The sequence below is a fragment of the Octopus bimaculoides genome, chromosome 23, assembly GCF_001194135.2.
Source record: "Octopus bimaculoides isolate UCB-OBI-ISO-001 chromosome 23, ASM119413v2, whole genome shotgun sequence".
Classification (NCBI taxonomy): Eukaryota; Metazoa; Mollusca; class Cephalopoda; order Octopoda; family Octopodidae; genus Octopus; species Octopus bimaculoides.
The window spans coordinates 31,369,006-31,386,565 of record NC_069003.1 but is presented as its reverse complement, the minus strand read 5'-3'; the positions used below and the strand labels follow the sequence as shown (position 1 = coordinate 31,386,565).

General features: G+C 33.0%; 1 protein-coding gene across 1 annotated transcript in view; it reads right to left on the bottom strand.

The window, feature by feature from the left end:
• The window catches only part of LOC106870407 (venom phosphodiesterase 2), a 93,319-nt gene that overhangs the window by 57,810 nt on the left and 17,949 nt on the right, over window positions 1-17,560 (bottom strand). The window contains exons 2-3 of the mRNA XM_052976061.1: window positions 13,900-13,953; window positions 6,946-6,990 (exon numbers count right to left, since the gene is read on the bottom strand). Of these exons, the coding sequence (XP_052832021.1) occupies window positions 6,946-6,990; window positions 13,900-13,953 (99 nt within the window). The remainder of the gene's footprint in view (window positions 1-6,945; window positions 6,991-13,899; window positions 13,954-17,560) is intronic.

The window sequence follows — 17,560 nt, the reverse complement described above, 5'->3', positions numbered from 1 at the left end:
TATATATATATGTATGTATGTATGTATGTATGTATGTATGTATGTATACATGTATGTATGTATGTATGTATGTATGTATGTATGTGTGTATGCATGTGTGTGTGTGTGTGTATTTGATTGAGATGGGGGATTTGTGCATGGAAAAGTGATGGAAAATAAACAAACTACATCAGTTTAAATATAACTGAGACATTTTTGAACCGATTTAAAATTTGTTTACATACATACATACACACACACACACATGTGCAGACGTAAATATTGCTCTTACGTAAATATCACTCATCAAAATCATTAAAGTGCAAAGTACTTTGCGACATTAACATGTTTATTTTTAATAATTCTTGTGTCTTCAGATATTTCATTTGAATGGGAAGAAAGCAACAAAACTGAAACCTTGGAAGTAAGTGACTTGAAGAATTCTTCTCTATTTCAACAATATTTATTGTATGCTGGCAATTATATTAACTGACAGTAATTGTAGAATTACTGACACTTGAACGATCTCTCTCTCTCTCTCTCTCTTAAAGTGTGTGTATATAACAAAAGATGAATAAAAGGAAGATAATATCAAATATTTATCAAAATATCAAATACTTATCAAAATGGTTTTAATTGTTTTAGCCATAGGTTCTCAAAGTAGGTGCTACCGCCACCCCTCTGATGGGCATTGGGATGGTCCAGGTGGGCGCTGGTGCCTAAGGGAGCGGTGGGGGGAGCGTAGTGAAAAAGGATGCATTCAGAGGAAGGCAATAGATTGGGGGACGCTATGAATTTATTATAATATTATTATAGTATTGTATACACATTAGATAATATTATGTTAAATATCAAATGATTCATAGTATATATAAATTAGTAAATATAAAGTATTTATTTATGCATAAAAATAGGGGTGGGGGCACTGGGGGTATTATGTGACCATGAGGGGGCGGTGGCCCATAAAGTTTGAGAACTTTGTCAGCAATACAATAATTACATAATTAATTGTTGTTATTAAATTAATTTAGTTGAATGTGATGTGGACGTTTTTTGAAATATGAAAGTGGAATCACCATTTCTGTTATAAACATAACACAAGAGCATATATGAAAAAATAGGTATAATAATAAAATATATACCAAGTTAAATATAATAGCAGTACTAAGCCATGGCTGTCATGGCTTCTGATCTTAACTGATTGGAAGTGTTTTCATGTACATTGTTTTGTCTTGGTATAAAAGATGGCTTACAGCAAATATTCTGCTCAATACCACAGATTTACTTGTCAGTTGCTTGACCTTAACCAGTTGAGCATTCCCTTAGAGGCTGATGATACATGCATCTCTGATCACGAGCAGGAGTAGTTGGGGAACATCATAGCCATGTGTTGAGAGAAACTCTGCGGGGTTTGGATAATTCACCTCTGGAAACATAGGTGTTTCATTCAATATCCTTAAGTCTTATTCAGGGACCTTTTGAGTGAGATGGGCTACTTGACCTGAAACTTAGAAGTGCTCAAATGATTCAAACTTAGACCTCTGATGTCTTTATGAAAAACCAACTCTGTTGGACTTATAACACCTTATCTCTCGCCCTTTAATTTTCTTTGTCATTTGTACTCCGTGCAAGTTTGATCTATTAATATAAATGTCTATATATTTATATTCAAATATTCCTTGTCTGAGAGTCTTCAGTCTTTGCTTTCTTTCTGTTTGCATGTATATATATATATATATATATATATATATATATATTGTATAGAAACCCAAGCTGTTATATTTGATTTGTTTACCTGCATAATATATAAATTTACATATACAAATGACACAGACAGACACACAGACGAAAATTGCATACATAGACAAACATACAATTCAGTAGAAACATACACACACATGTGCATACAGACACACAGACACACATGCACAAACGAACATACAGACCCTTTAAATGAGCAATAATCAATTATTCCAAAGTTACTTTCAAACTTACCATTCTTCTTACATAGACTATGTGTGATGTTACTATTTGATTTAGAGACTTTAATAGACTTGTAGCTGTCTGGAGACTCAAAAGTTTGAAGATTTGCATTAGAAAAATTATACAACTAGAGTTTAAGAATGATTGATAATTTGACTGATCAACTGTCTTTTCTTTTAATGACGATTTATGCTTGTCTTTTTTTCTGTTTAGGTTACAATGAGACTTGTTTAAGTGAGTTTTATGTCATTTAAATTAGAATTAGATATATATTATTCAAAACTTTGCTATCATACTTCTTTTCCTTGATGTCACTCTAAATTTAAATTGTCTATTATAAACCTAGTGAAACTTTACACTATATAATTAATAAATCTAACCATCCTAAAGCTATAATGAATTGTCTAGTCAGAAACCTCTTCCTTTTTTTATTCTTTAACTCATTTCAGTCATTGGATAGTAATCATGCTGGGACACCATCTTCAAGGTTTTTTTTTTTAAATTGACACCTGCACTTATTTTCTAAGTTTAGCACTTATTCTATCAGCCTCATTTGCCAATGTGATTTGCAGAAAATACCAATCCTATCTTTTTGGTAGATATCTAACATCATTACTGAAAGAATAACCAGGGAATTTAATTTTACAGTGAAAGAGTTTAGGGATCTTGTCAAACCTGTGATCAGAGGCATTCCAACCATGACTGTCCTGTATTTTTTCCAGACACTGAATTCAGAACCATATTATCCAATATCTCCTACTTTTATTTTAATGCTTTTACTGTGGAAATCAGATATTTCCACTCAAAATTTCATTACCCTCAACTGCGGAAAGGCAGTTTTATATACCAATTTATCTTTTGTTGAAACGCTTTTTATTGAGATACATCAGTTTTACTGAGACAGTGTAACTTGCAGAAAATGACAATTCTATTTTTTAGAAGACTTTTAATATCATTACTGGAATGACCATGAAATTTAATTTCACAGGTAAAGGGTTAGATTAAGAGAAAAAAAAAAAAAACACAAGATTTTTATTGATTGCTGATAGTGAAATTCTTCAAATTTTTCTAATTATCCAAAATGAAACAATGATGGCATTAATATTCAAAGAATGACAGACAATAAATTAAGCAATAATAATACTAACGAGAAAAAAAAAAGACTAAACATAAAGTATCTGTGAATGCAGGATAATACAAATATGATATATTTAAACTTATTTTATATTTTTCCTTTATAATTAATTAATCAATTGGTTTAATCCATCTGGTTTTATTCTAATCCATTATTTTAATTTGTTACATTTGGTTTCCCATTTATTTTTTTCATATTTAGCTTTAAATTTATGTGTGTGCTCAAATATGAATATTTATGTTTATATCAGTTTGTTTGTCTTAGTTGGCTATACATTTGTGTGTATATGTGGTATATGTATATGTATGCGCATGTGTGTGTGTGTGTATTCTTTTATTCTTTTACTCGTTTCAGTCATTTGACTGCGGCCATGCTGGAGCACCACCTTAAAGGGTGTTAGTCGAAGAAATCGACCCCCAGAACTTATTCTTTGTAAGCCTGGTACTTATTCTATCTATGTCTTTTGCTGAACCACTAGAATGGTATTGTATGGTAAGATGTGAGAGGTCTGATATGGCCTGTTTGAACATAAAACAGACAGAATTTTTGGGGTCATATATGAGTGGTTTAAATGCTAAAAGGGTTAACGCCATACTCAGTATTTCAAATTGTTTTGACCAAATCAAGTAATTTTGATGCTAAATTGAACAACTTGTAAACTATTTTCATTAACCTAATTGATTCTTTCAGAACAGAAAAAGAAAGGAAAAATTCACAATGCATGACGTCCTTTAATCAAAGCAAAAAAAAAAAATAATAATAATAATAAATAATAAATAAATAAATAATTAATAGCTTCTGTTCTTTAACGACAGAGATGTCAAACTTAAACAGCAAACTGAAAACCACTCACTTCATTTAGTTAAAGTGAATTGTTAAATACCTTCTTTTAATTTAAAGAAAACAGAAAAATTAATAAAATGTGATTCAGTAGAATTAATGCATTGCTCATTTTTTCATTCATAGCAGGACCTTTCTTCATTAAATTTTATTATTAATTTCAAAATTATTGAAATTAATTATTCTTGCAAAATATGATTAATCTATGATGGTAACACACACACACACACACACACACTATACAAAGACAATTTGCAAATGACAAATACAGTTCATTAGCCTATACTCAAAATGCATGTAGTTAGACCCATGTTTACCAATTGTAATAAACATGCTCTGTTAATTACCCAATGCTATATTTTTTCAATTAATGGAGTATGCATTTAAAAGTTAGAAAATTTGACCAACATAATTACATGCATACAAACATACATATGAGTGCAGTCATGGCTGTGTGACAAGAAGCTTGCTTCCCAACCACATGGTTCTGGGTTCAGTCCCTCCAAAGCCTTGAGAGTGGATTTGCTAGATGGAAACTGAAAGAAGCCCATCTTATATATATATGTATATATTTTTGTGTTTGTGTTTACTTTTCCCCCCTGCATTACTTGACAACCGATGTGGGTGTGTTTATACCCCCATAACTTAACAGTTTGGCAAAAGAGACCAGGCCTACAAAGAATAAGTCCAGGGGTCGTTTTCTTTGACTAAAAGACAGCGCTCCAGCATAGCCACAGTCAAAAAGACAGAAACAAGTAAATAAATTAAAAAGATAAAAGAATATATATGTGTGTGTGGGTGTATGTGTGATCGTTATTATCTTTTAATGTCTGTCTTTTATGGTGGAATGAGTTGGATGGTTTAATAGGATCTAACAGGTCTGAGGACTACAATGTGTTCAAATATCTGCTACGGCATGATTTATATGGCTGGATGTCCTTACTAAGGCCTACTATATTACAAAGTGTATTTGGGTACTTTTATCTTAGGTACTGGGGTTCAATTTGCTTGACTAAAACCCTTCAAGCTGGTGCTCCTGTATGGTCGCAGTCAAATGACTTAAACAAGTAAAAGAATAAAGGAATAAAAGAGTATACATACACACTCACACACACACATGTATATATAATATATATGTGTGTGTATATATGGAAGATTCTTGCTCAAATGTGCAATGTATCTAAAGTGCAATCATTTTATCCTGAATGTTCCTTGCTGTATAAAACATACATGTAGTTAAAAAGCTAGCAAAGTAATTTATGCTGAATCTTTATTTTGATGAAGTGTTTAATTTTATTTTCTGACACCAACACAAATTTCATATAAGTTTTATGGAAATTAAACATCATGTATTTATGCTCATATCACTATAAATGTAAATTCTCTCTGTTATTTTCAGTATTTTACATGAAATTTTAATGTCATTTAGTAATATGATTCCATGCTATAAAACATTGACAAAGACATTTAAATACATCTAACTAATATATTTACACTATTTGTAAATGTTTATTAAAGATGTTTTTTTAGACATCTGAAATTAGAAACTATGTATATTGAATATTTTTAATGCATACAGACCAGACATACATACTAAATATTTACGATCACTCACACACAATATCTAAAATAAATTAGCAAAATGTTTTCATTTACACATGAAATTTTTTATAGTTTTATAGTTTTTTTGTTTTTTAATATATATTTTGTAACTTTTATTTATAATTATTATCAAGATTGATTATTTTAAAACTATTCTAATTAACTGCATGTCATAGCAACATTAATAACGATGCTAAATTATCGTTAAATAAGCACATGCGAGGAAAGTATGAATCTGAGAAGACTAGCGACAGTTGGCTTCTGCAAAAAATCATTTAGCCTTAATAAATGTTGTAAAATGATATAAGTGTGTGACTGAGGAAGAACTCCTGACTGAAATATTGGCATTCATTTGTCCTCAAGCTACAGGAATTTCCAGAAATATTTAGCTAACTCTATCGAATGTAATGCTTATTTATTCTGTTACCTACAATCGTTTCCATATTCAACTCATTTGATTACAAATTAATAAATTAAAAATTAACATGCACATGCACACACACATTATTGTCATATTGAGTCTGTTGATGACCACCCAACCGATTATAATGTGATTCTTTTTGTGTCTAATTCTCACTCTGAGGAAAATGGTAAAACAGAATGTTTCATTGTTCATTTTTCCAAAAAAAAAAAGCAAAAATAATTTTTTCCCCTTCTGAACAAAAAAAACAAAAAAACATCTGATTCATATAAATGAACAATGACACATTCTGTTTACCATTTTCATTTTGATTTTGCCTTGATGAGTTCGATAAACAAACAAAAGCGCTAATAAAGAATTATCCGAAATTCTGACTGCCTCCTTTTTCTCAATATACAATATCTGCACACCACTTTAAACACTCTATACACACACACACACAACACACACACAACACACACACACATATAAGGTGAGATTCTGCAAAGTTTCTGTCTAATAGATTCTACTAACAAGTTATTGAGCAGCCTGAGGTTACAGTAGAAATTTGCTAAAGGCATTACAAACCAGAATCAAACATAAAACTACATGGTAGTGAACAAAACTTCTTAGCCACACAGCTATAGCTGTGCCCATAAAATACAAACGATCTTATGAATATTCTTAACCCTTTAGCATTTGCACTATTCTATCACATTGTTTTAAATTCATCATTCGTTATCTTGTAGCTTTGAAATTTTGATGATGTGACTGTATTTTTAGAATGACATTGTTGGGTAGGTATGAAAGGCCAGATTTGGCTGATATGAACATTAAATGGGTAGAATATTTAGACCAGATATGGCCAGTTTAAATGCTAAAGGGTCAAATATTGCGTAAAGCAACATTAGTGATGTACAACAAACAATTCTGAACTTTAATGAAATCATTTTTTTCAAAATATTCCATGTAACATTCAAAAAAAGAAAATGAAACAATAACTTACCATTATTCCAAACAGTGCAAAAATTCTTCTGTTGAATTTTCTTTTCTATAAAAAAGAGGAAAAAAACAATAAAAATCACTCATATATCATGTATCATATATATATATCTATATATATATCTATATATATATATATATATATATATATATATATATATATATATATATATATATATATATTCAAGCCTTGAATCTATATCTAAACCGTCTATATATATATATATATGTGTGTGTGTGTGTGTGTGTGTGTGTGTAGGAGCAGGTATGGGTAAGTGATTGAAAAGCTTGCTTTCCAGGCATGTGGTCTTGGGTTTAATCCCACAACATGTTGGTTAAATCTTTAGTCATAGCCCTGGGCTGATCGAAATTTTGTGAATGGATACATATATTGTTTATTATATATATAAATATGTGTATGTGCGTGTGTGCATGTGCATATCTGTGTGTATGTGTATGTGTGTGTGTATGTGTGTGTGTGTGTGTGTGTGTGTGTGTGTGTGTGTGTGTGTGTGTGTGTGTGTGTGTGTGTGTGTGTGTGTGTGTACGTGTACATGTGTATGTATTCTAATCCACAATGGAATTGATTACCAAAACTTCCATATGGTAATCTTGTGCAAATGTAAAGATCTCTGGACATGAAACTATTGGTCACCTTGTTAATCCACAAATAAAGTGTGTGTGTGTGTGTATGTATGTATATATGTATGTATGTATGTATATATGTATGTATGTATGTATGTATACAAACACATGACAGGCTTCTTTCAGTTTCCACCAGCCAAATTTCTAAGTGACTCACCATCACTGATCTAATAAAATAGAAATATTGTTGTTCCCAGATCTCTCAACGAGAGTTATTCAGTAGCAGCACTTTAAAATAATGCTTTTTTTGCCAACCAAATGTGATAGTTTCATTTTGGGGTGAATGCTACTGTTGTTTAACCCCAGGAGACACCGTCTCCAGCTGGTTATATGACGCATGATCTGTGTCCTTATATTTCCAAACAGGGGAGGTTAGCACCCCCACTCAGCACAAAGCAGTATCTGTGGACTGTACAGTTTCAGGGTTATTTCCCTTTGTCGGCACAAAAATGTTTTGTGTCTTGTAGAATGTATAACCAATTTATTGCACATAAATTTTAGCAACAAATTACTTATGTGGATTCCAAAGGGTCATATGGACCTTTGTTGAGAACCCCTGCGGTAGAGGAAAGAGAAAAATATATTGGGTTCTCACAAATTTGGAGTCCTTTGATGATTATAGATCTCCCGTATTAAGACTAACAGGGGGCTAACCAAAATCAATAAGAGCAATAATAGAATGTAATATTTTGCAGACTTATTTGGCTTGCCAGAGGAAGTCAGAGATTAAAGGTGATATATACAATGATAATTTTTCCACTTATTAAGCAATAATAGATTCAATCTTCAGAATACAAGCATAGTTTATCAATCTATTAGTTGTCATAATAGTCCATTAACGAAGGCTGTCAAACATATATTACTAGCTTCGATGATGAATTGAACATTTTACCTCGTTTTAAATAAATTACCTAGAGTAAGTATTTATTATTATTTGTTGATAAATTATTTACTACAGAAATTATATAAACACACAACACACGGACACATGCATTTGTGTTGAGAAAATGTTTGAGTGTGTATATACACAGACAGTAACATACACACACACCCACACACACAAATTTATATATAAATATATATATGATGATGATGATGAAGTGTGTGTGTGTGTGTGTGTGTGTGTGTGCAAGCGTGCATGTGTGCATAAAGTTTAGTTTGCAAGGTCAAACACAAAAAGGCCAAACATGTAAAAGGTCAAACTGGAATGACCTAAAACTCAGCTTGTAAAACTGAATTTTGAAATATGTTTGTTGAGAAAAAAAAAAAAAACCAAGCTTAAGAAAAAAGACCCCATTTATTTACAATAAAAAAAAAAGATGTTTATTCTAGAAACACAAAATGACATTTCTTTTTTTAAAATCAAGCTACATCAGAATAACTGTTTTAGAAGAAAAACAATCTTAAAAAACATTTATTTGCAGTTTGAGAATGAAGTCTGTTTGAGAAACTAACATATTTACTCGTTTTATTGAGTTACATCAGAATAATTATTTTGTGGGGAAATATGGAAAAAAATAGGGTAAAAAAACATTTATTTACCGTTTAAAATTGAAGTCTATTCAAGAAGCAATATTTATTTTTTTGATTTTGTTATGTCATAATAACAAAGACAAGTAAGATGCATTGGACATATTTATTTATGAAAAATAGATAGAAAATAATAATCATTAATTGATTATCTTGTTTCAGTCATAGGGTTGTAGCCAGGCTATGGTCCACCTTGAAGGGTTGTGGTTGAACAAATCAACCCCAGTAATTATTTTTTTTGAAGTTTGATGCATATTCTGTTGGTTTGTTTACATCCCTATAACTTTGCAGTTTGGCAAGAGAGAGACCAACACTGATTGGGGGAGAAACATAAATGCAAAGACACACACACACACACACACACACATGAGGGGATTCTTTCAGTTTCCATCTATCAAATCCACTCACAAGGCTTTAGTAAAGTTTGGGGTTATGGTAGAAGAGACATGCCCACACATGCACATAAATTTACACACTCACATACACACATATACACACACACATATATACACACACAAACACATACATTCACACAAACACACACAATGGGATTCTTTCAGTTTCCATTTACCAAGTCCACTCACAAAGCAATTGGCTTGCTCAGGCCTGTAGTAGAAGACACGTGCTGAAGGCGTCACACTGTACAACTCAACCTGAATCTACATAGGTGGATAGCACAAATCCGATTTTGTCTGGCGCTTAATTTCATATCTATCCATGACATGACCAGTTCTTAATTCATTAGTCTAGCTCCATAATAAACTGTTTAAATATTGTGCATCAAAGTAATTACTAGAGTACATTTTCTCTGTGTTCAATATTTTTTATGTTGGCTTTGGGGATTCAACTATCACATTTATAAGTGATAGCTTTAAAAATCTGATTTTACACGTGCTAATGGAATGTCTACCAGGTCGTTCAGTTCGTTACTTTCCAAGCGTTACATATTCTGCGTTCACTTTCACAATTTAATTATTTCACGACTGCGCATATATAAACCACGCACCTGTCATTTGTAAGTCAAATCGTAATTGCAGCTCACACAAGAACTGTTTGATTTCTCCCTATCCATCAGAAGAGTACATGGAACCTTCTTAAAACACCATCTCAATACCAAATGCAGATCATTTGTCAAGCTTATCTCTACTGATTTGTTATTCAAATTAGAGCCAGTACTGATTTTGGTTACAGCGGTTTGTATCCGAGATGGTAGATGTAAACAAACAATGAGATCTCAGATATGAAATGTCGTAACAAAATCAGTGCCAGCTATGATTTCTTTTCTACTCTAGGCACAAGGCCTGAAATTTTGGGGAAAGGGGTCAGTCCATTAGATTGACCCCAGTACATAACTGGTACTTAGTTTATCGTTCCTGAAGGGATGAAAGGCAAAGTCGATCTTGATGGAATTTGAACTCAAAACGTAAAGACAGACGAAATATTGCTTAGCATTTTGCCGGTCATGCTAATGTTTCTGCCAGCTTGCTGCCCTTTAAAGATATATTCTTTTCTAATCTAGGCACAAGGCCTGACATTTTGGGGGAGGGGGCCAGTCAATTAGATCGGCCCCAATACACAACTGGTACTTAATTTATCAACCCCAAAATGATGAAAGGCAAAGTCGACCTTGGTGGAGGAAGAGTCACTGAGGAAAGGATAAGGGACTGGGCGATGTGGTGATTTGCTGTACTTGATAAGAAATGTCAAGCTAAGTAAAATCGCTGCCTTCCATACATATGGGCTGGTCCTTTACAGGTGCCAGAGCTACTTAAAAAATACCCATGCCAGTGTTGTGTAAATGCACCCATGCTGGTAGCACATAATAAGCACCCAGCTTAAGTGGTTGGCATTAGGAAGGGCACCCAACCATAGAAACCATGCCACAACAGACAGTTGGAGTCTGGACAGCTCTCTGCTAGTTGGTTCCATGTCAAGCTGTCCAACGCATGCCAGCATGGAAAGCGGATATTAAGCGATGATGATACACACACACACACACACACACACAGAGTTTGCTGTTCATAAGTCAGAAAAGAAGTGCACTCAGCATGAGAAATTGAATGTTTATATTTTTTAATATTGCTGAGTAGAATATTCCTGGTTAAAATCTACAACTGGTCAGGCTGTTACAAACAGTTTCATATTGACTATTATGCTTAACAATATTGGCAACTCTTCAGAGACCTTGCTGCTTGCTAACTAGTCATCAGCATTGCCAAGTGTATTAGTCAGTGCAAATCTATTGGTAACTGTCTGACCAGTTATATGATATCATCAGGAATATGCTGCTCAACAATATACACGCATACATACACACACAACAAGCTTCTTTCAGTTTCCATCTACCAAATACCCTCACAAGGCATTTGTTGGCTCAAGGGTATAGTACAGTGTTTCTCAAAGTCATGTGTCGTTAATCTTGATATGAGATCACCATGTTGTGCACACATGGTTGTGGTGCATGTGCCTGGTGTATCCTTATCAGATGGGTAGTCATGATGGGTATACTGGACTTTGTATATTTTACCCCAGTGTCACTTTGATGGCATGCACTGCTCTCTCACTCAATGATAATAATAATAATGATAATAATGATAATGATAATAAGGAATTATAATGATATTTCAAATTTTTTGTACAAGGCTGGCAATTTTAAGGGAAGGGGCTAATCATTACATCGACCCCCAATTTTGGACTGTTGTTTTATTTTATTCACCCTTGTGTTGGCAAGGATGTAACCTCACCAGTGCTGGTCCCATGAAAAAAATTGTACCTTGAACACTCTGTAAATTTGGCATCAGTCGTGCAGAGACATCACAGGTTTAGGAAGACCCTTTAGGCTTGTTGAGGACCCGACAACCTCTCTTGTCTAGTTCTGGTGCCACACATTAAAAAAAAAAATTGCTTAGTACACTGTAAAGGGATTAATGTTAGAAAGGGTATCTGGCCATAGAAACCAAGTCAGAATAGAAATTTCTTGATCGATGTATGGTTCTTAGGTTGTATCCAGGAGGGGAATAACCCCAAACAACAACTGATTCAAATCATGACAAACTGTCCAGCTCATGCCAGCATGGAAAGTGGTCATAAAATGACAAAGATGATTCAAATGCCATTAATTCTATAATCACCAATAGATATGATATTTTTTTGCATGCAAAAATAATATCGATCAAATGTAAAGAAACCACAGAGTTTATCCAAACTTTGAATTTTGTTGTTTTCCTCTCACAAGGGATTACCATTTGAAATGTCAAAAGGCATCACAGAGTTTTAAAAAATGGAGGCATTGACATTTTCATTTAATTATCACATGACTATCTATATGATGTAATAGCTGCATATAAGTCTATTAGTTTTCTTTAATTTGCAATTAATAATAAATCCAATAATTTTCTGTTAGCATTCTTTGTCGATGGACACAGCATGGCTTAATGATTAGTAAGTTTGCTTTGCAACCATGAGGTTTCAGGGCCAATGCCATCAATAACATCCTTGGTAAGTCACTCTTACCAAAGTTTCAGGTTAATTCAAGACTTGTGAGGGAAGCTGGTTAGCCAGAAAGTGTGTAGAAACCTTCCAGATCAGTGGTTTTTAACTGGGATCCACATGACTCCTGTGGATCTATATAAGATTTTTGGGGCTCCACACAAGCAATATAGTATATTAAGCATCCGTGAAAAAATTTTGCTTTAGATGTCTTTATTCCAAGAAACAGGTTTTGTTCTCTGACATTTTACATAATTCAAACTACACAAGTTAACAGGCGAAAAACAAAATAGGGATTTTCAGAGAAGTTTCTACAAAACTCGTTTTTAGACACTGAATGGCTCTGGGGGTCCATCAGAATAAATTAGCAATCAAAGGGATCCCTAGATAAAAAAATACTTGAGAACCATGTTTTATATAGTTCAACTTACAGAAGTTAATTTGTGAAAAACAAAATAGGAATTTTAAAAGAAGACTCCATAAAACTAGATTTTAAACATCAAATGACTACTGGGGTCCACCAGAATAAAATATTAATCAAAGGGGTCCACAGATGAAAAATGGCTGATAACCTTTATTCTAGATGGGCTCTAGCTGTAATTTTAGGGTTCAATCTTGTACAATATGTCTGCCAGAGAATTAACCCTTTTGCGTATAAACCAGCTTTATCCAGCCCAAATTTTCTACTTGTCTTATGTTCAAAAACTGGCCAGATCCAATATTTTACACTTACCCTACAATGTCATTAAAAAAAGTAAACAACCACATCATTAAAACCTTGAAGCTATGAAATAATGCATGATTAATTCAAAACACTGTGAATCAATAAGTATTACATTTGATGGAGTGGTCTGAATGCTAAAGCATTAAAGATACATGTCTGTGGAATTATCAGCCAATTACATGTTTATTCAATAAGTAGTTAGTCGCGGTAATCAAACAACTGAATACTGATCAATTGAAATCAATGGAGATTCATTTATTTTGGAGATGACATAAGATGACTAAGTGAGTGTGTAAATGGTTAAGTTTGACAGACCACCATACAACCAATTGAAAACTTGATTGCTTATAATGTGTTTTTGTATTCAATATATAATCAAAACATAATTCACAGCAATTAACGAGTAATTTTAATTGTTGCTTAGCTCCAGGGGATCCTAAAGACTTCGTTTTCATGATTATCTTAAGCAGTGTCTCATTTTATGTGGTGTCACTCCCAACCGAGAGAAATACATGAGAAACAATCTAATAATGAATACCGGTAAAAGTTTATATATACGGTTATACTGACCGGGTATGATTCTCCAGGAACTTCCAAATATTCTTCAACTCCTGCATCGCCAGACTGAAATATAGAGAAGAAAGAAACTGCTAAAGAAATCTTCAATAATAAAGAAAGCAAAGAAGTTATATGAATGAGAAAGTTAGTATAAAGTAGTCTACAGGCATGAGGCTATGTTGGGGGAGTGTTAGGGTATGGAATTATTAAACAGAGACTAAGAAAGTAGTCTACAGGTATGAGAATATGTTGGGGGAGTGTTAGGGTATGGATTTATTAAACAGAGACTAAGAAAGTAGGTAAAGCTAACAAGATTTGAACTCTGAAGAACTTTTCATATTGATTCCCTTTTGATATGGTCATTAACATTAAAAGAGAAATAATGGTTTGATTATTTCCACCATGGTCCATACCGAAAGGCTTAGGTTTAGCACTGGAAGCTGATGAAACAGTTGCCAATTATACAGGTAATTAAGTGTCATTAGAGCATCCATTAGTATGTAATTAACATGACTAGCTGTGATTCTATATTGATTAATGTGAGACTGAATACAATCACACCAATGATAATAATAATAATAATAATAACAATATTAATAATAATAATAATAATAATAATAATAATAATAATAATAATAATAATAAAATAATAATAATTTATCATCGTCATTAATTAATATTTTTTCATTCATCTACCTGTCAGAAAGAACCACATATACATACAAAGTGTTATAATAGGGGATGCAATGCATCAAAAGATGCATTGCATCAAGGGATGCACACAGAACAGGGATGGAACAAAAGCATTATATAATAATATTGGAACATGTTAAAAATTTGCCAATCGTACAATATACACTGTATGGAAGCACAGGTGCAGCTGTGTGGTAAGTAGCTTGCTTACGAACCACATGGTTCCGGGTTCAGTCCCACTCCGTGGCACCTTAGGCAAGTGTCTTCTACTATAGCCTCGAGCTGACCAAAGCCTTGTGAGTGGATTTGGTAGACGGAAACTGAAAGAAGCCCGTCGTATATATATATATATATATATATGTATGTATGTATGTATGTATGTATGTATGTATGTATGTATGTATGTATGTATGTATGTATATGTTTGTGTGTCTGTGTTTGTCCCCCCAACATCGCTTGACAACCGATGCTGGTGTGTTTACATCCCCATAACTTAGTTTCTCTAAGGGCAAAATTATTGACCATATCCTGAAATTAGTGGTCCTACTTTACAAATTCTGTACGCACAAAATTCTGTAGTCTGAGGTAGCTGCTATACACAGTGTATGCCTGTGGAAAGTTGTTCATAACAGAACAAAACATTTTGTAATATCAGCTCATAAATATTCATGACCTGTCTCAAAGAAAGTCTTAATTAGTTTAAATTAAATACATAAATTCCTGAACAGATATCAAATAAAAGCAAATTATATATTTTATAGTTAAAATGCAACTTGTTATGCCTATCATTAACCAAATTAACACTGATTAATTTGCACAGCTAAGAATTTGTATTAAAAAAAATCAAAACAGAAAAATTTGGAAAAAGACATCAATTTGCTAAAAAAAAAAAAAAATCGAGTAAAGATTTAAAATAAAAACATTAATTGAAAAAATAACAAACCTGGAAACTATTAAATTCACCTCATTAAAATTCATCACAGTAAAGTTATGGCACAATGTGTGATGGTAAAGATAATTTATATTTTATGTTTTGTTGTTTATTTGCTTCAGTTTATTCGACTGTGGCCATGCTGGGGCACTGCCTTGAAGAATTTTACTTGAATTAATTGATACAAGTACTTGTTTTTCTTTTTTAAGCTTGGTTCTTATTCCATAGGTCCAAAGAAACTGGGAAACCAGACCCATGAGCCTGGCTAGGCTTTAAAAGTGCGCATAAAAAAAAAAAAAAAAATAGTTCTGTCTATCCTGTTATTTTTTTTAAAACACTACAGTGTGATTTGAGTGAAATTTGAATGATATTTTTAGCAGGTCAAACAAATATATCGAAGCTTCTTTGGTTATTTAGTGCTACACAAAATCTATCTTCTTGTTTAACATTACCACACGAACTTCATGTGTCCTTACTAGAGACCATTCTGTTGCTAACTTTCAAACCAGTACCTTCTTTATTATTTACATTTGACTGATATTTGTCCTCATCTTATTTGTTGTTAACACGTTTCAGCTGATATACCCTCCAGCCTTCATTAGGTGTCTTGGGGAAATTTCGAACCTGGGTTCTCATTCTTAAGGTATTTTTCGATGCTATTATTATTATTATTATTATTATTATTATTCAGGTCACTGCTTGGAATCGAACTCGAAATCTTGGGGTTAGCAGCCAGTGCTCTTAACCACTACACCATATGTACATAATTCCTTGAAAAGAGTTAAGGATGCTGATTAGCCCATCCCTGCCAAGTGACCAAGTCATGTAAAAAGAATCAGACATATAGAAAAACCCATCCCTACCACACACACACACACAAACATAAACCTCTCACATTGGCTCAACTTGAAACTCAGTTCAATATTAATGTTCATCTTGCTTTGTACTCAAATATTTTGCTGAGCTGCAGTAACAATTTGCATGACTCAACAGATAAGCAACAGTTTTATTGATTCAAACAACAATACAGAGAAACCAGTTACCATTATAAACACCATAAAAGCCATTTCTTTTATTGCAGAAAATATATTAGAACCTGTTTTTGAGTGTGTTTTTTTTTTTTGGGACTTAGGTTTACATTAGACAGACAACCTGTGCTAATTACTAACATATTATATAGTATCAGTGGAAGTAAATCAATACTGAGAGTATATCTAACAAGTCTGTCATTAAAATGCTGCGAGATAATATATTACTTAAAATCAGTCTAATTGAAATTTGTACTCAACTGACTGCACACATGCCTCTAAACACAAACGCAGGAGCTTCTAATGTATTAAAAAAAAAAAAAAGAAATATTGATCGAATGCCACACACAAACAGAACCAACAGAAAAAGTATTTGAATGGTTAAGCTATTCTACACAAACACAGGCGAATTACCATACCAAGCACAAAAACCGTAAGTTAATGCAAACGCAAAGCAAAAAAAAAAAATACGGAAAAAAAGAAATAAAAAATGATTGAAATGAAAGAATGCAGAAGATCAACTGCAAATTCTGTCAGCTGACCTCAATGTTACACCTTTATAGTACACTGCTCCAACACAGTTAAGCTTCAACCTCAGAATTTGTTCAAACTTGAATTTTTAAAAAGGAAAAAATTCACTAAGTTTCAACTGTCTTTTCCTTTTATTTGTTTTAGCCATTAGACTGTGGCCATGGTTGGGCATCACCTTGGAGAACTTTTCATAGAATGAATTGACCTCAGTACTTATTCTCATCCTCATCGTTATCATTGTTTAATGTCTGTTGTCCATCCGGGTATGGTTTGGATGGCTTGAGCTGGGCTGATAAGTTGAAGGGGTGCACCAGATTCCAGTCTGGTTTGACATGGTTTTTTATAGCTGGATGCCCTTCCTGATGTCAACTGGTCTCATTTTGCTGAACTGCTATGTTACTGGGAGTGGCAGACGTTCTCTCGACATCATTCACATGCGCCTGACTTGGGCTCAGAAGTTACAGCCTGAGTTGTTATTTATAATTGTAAA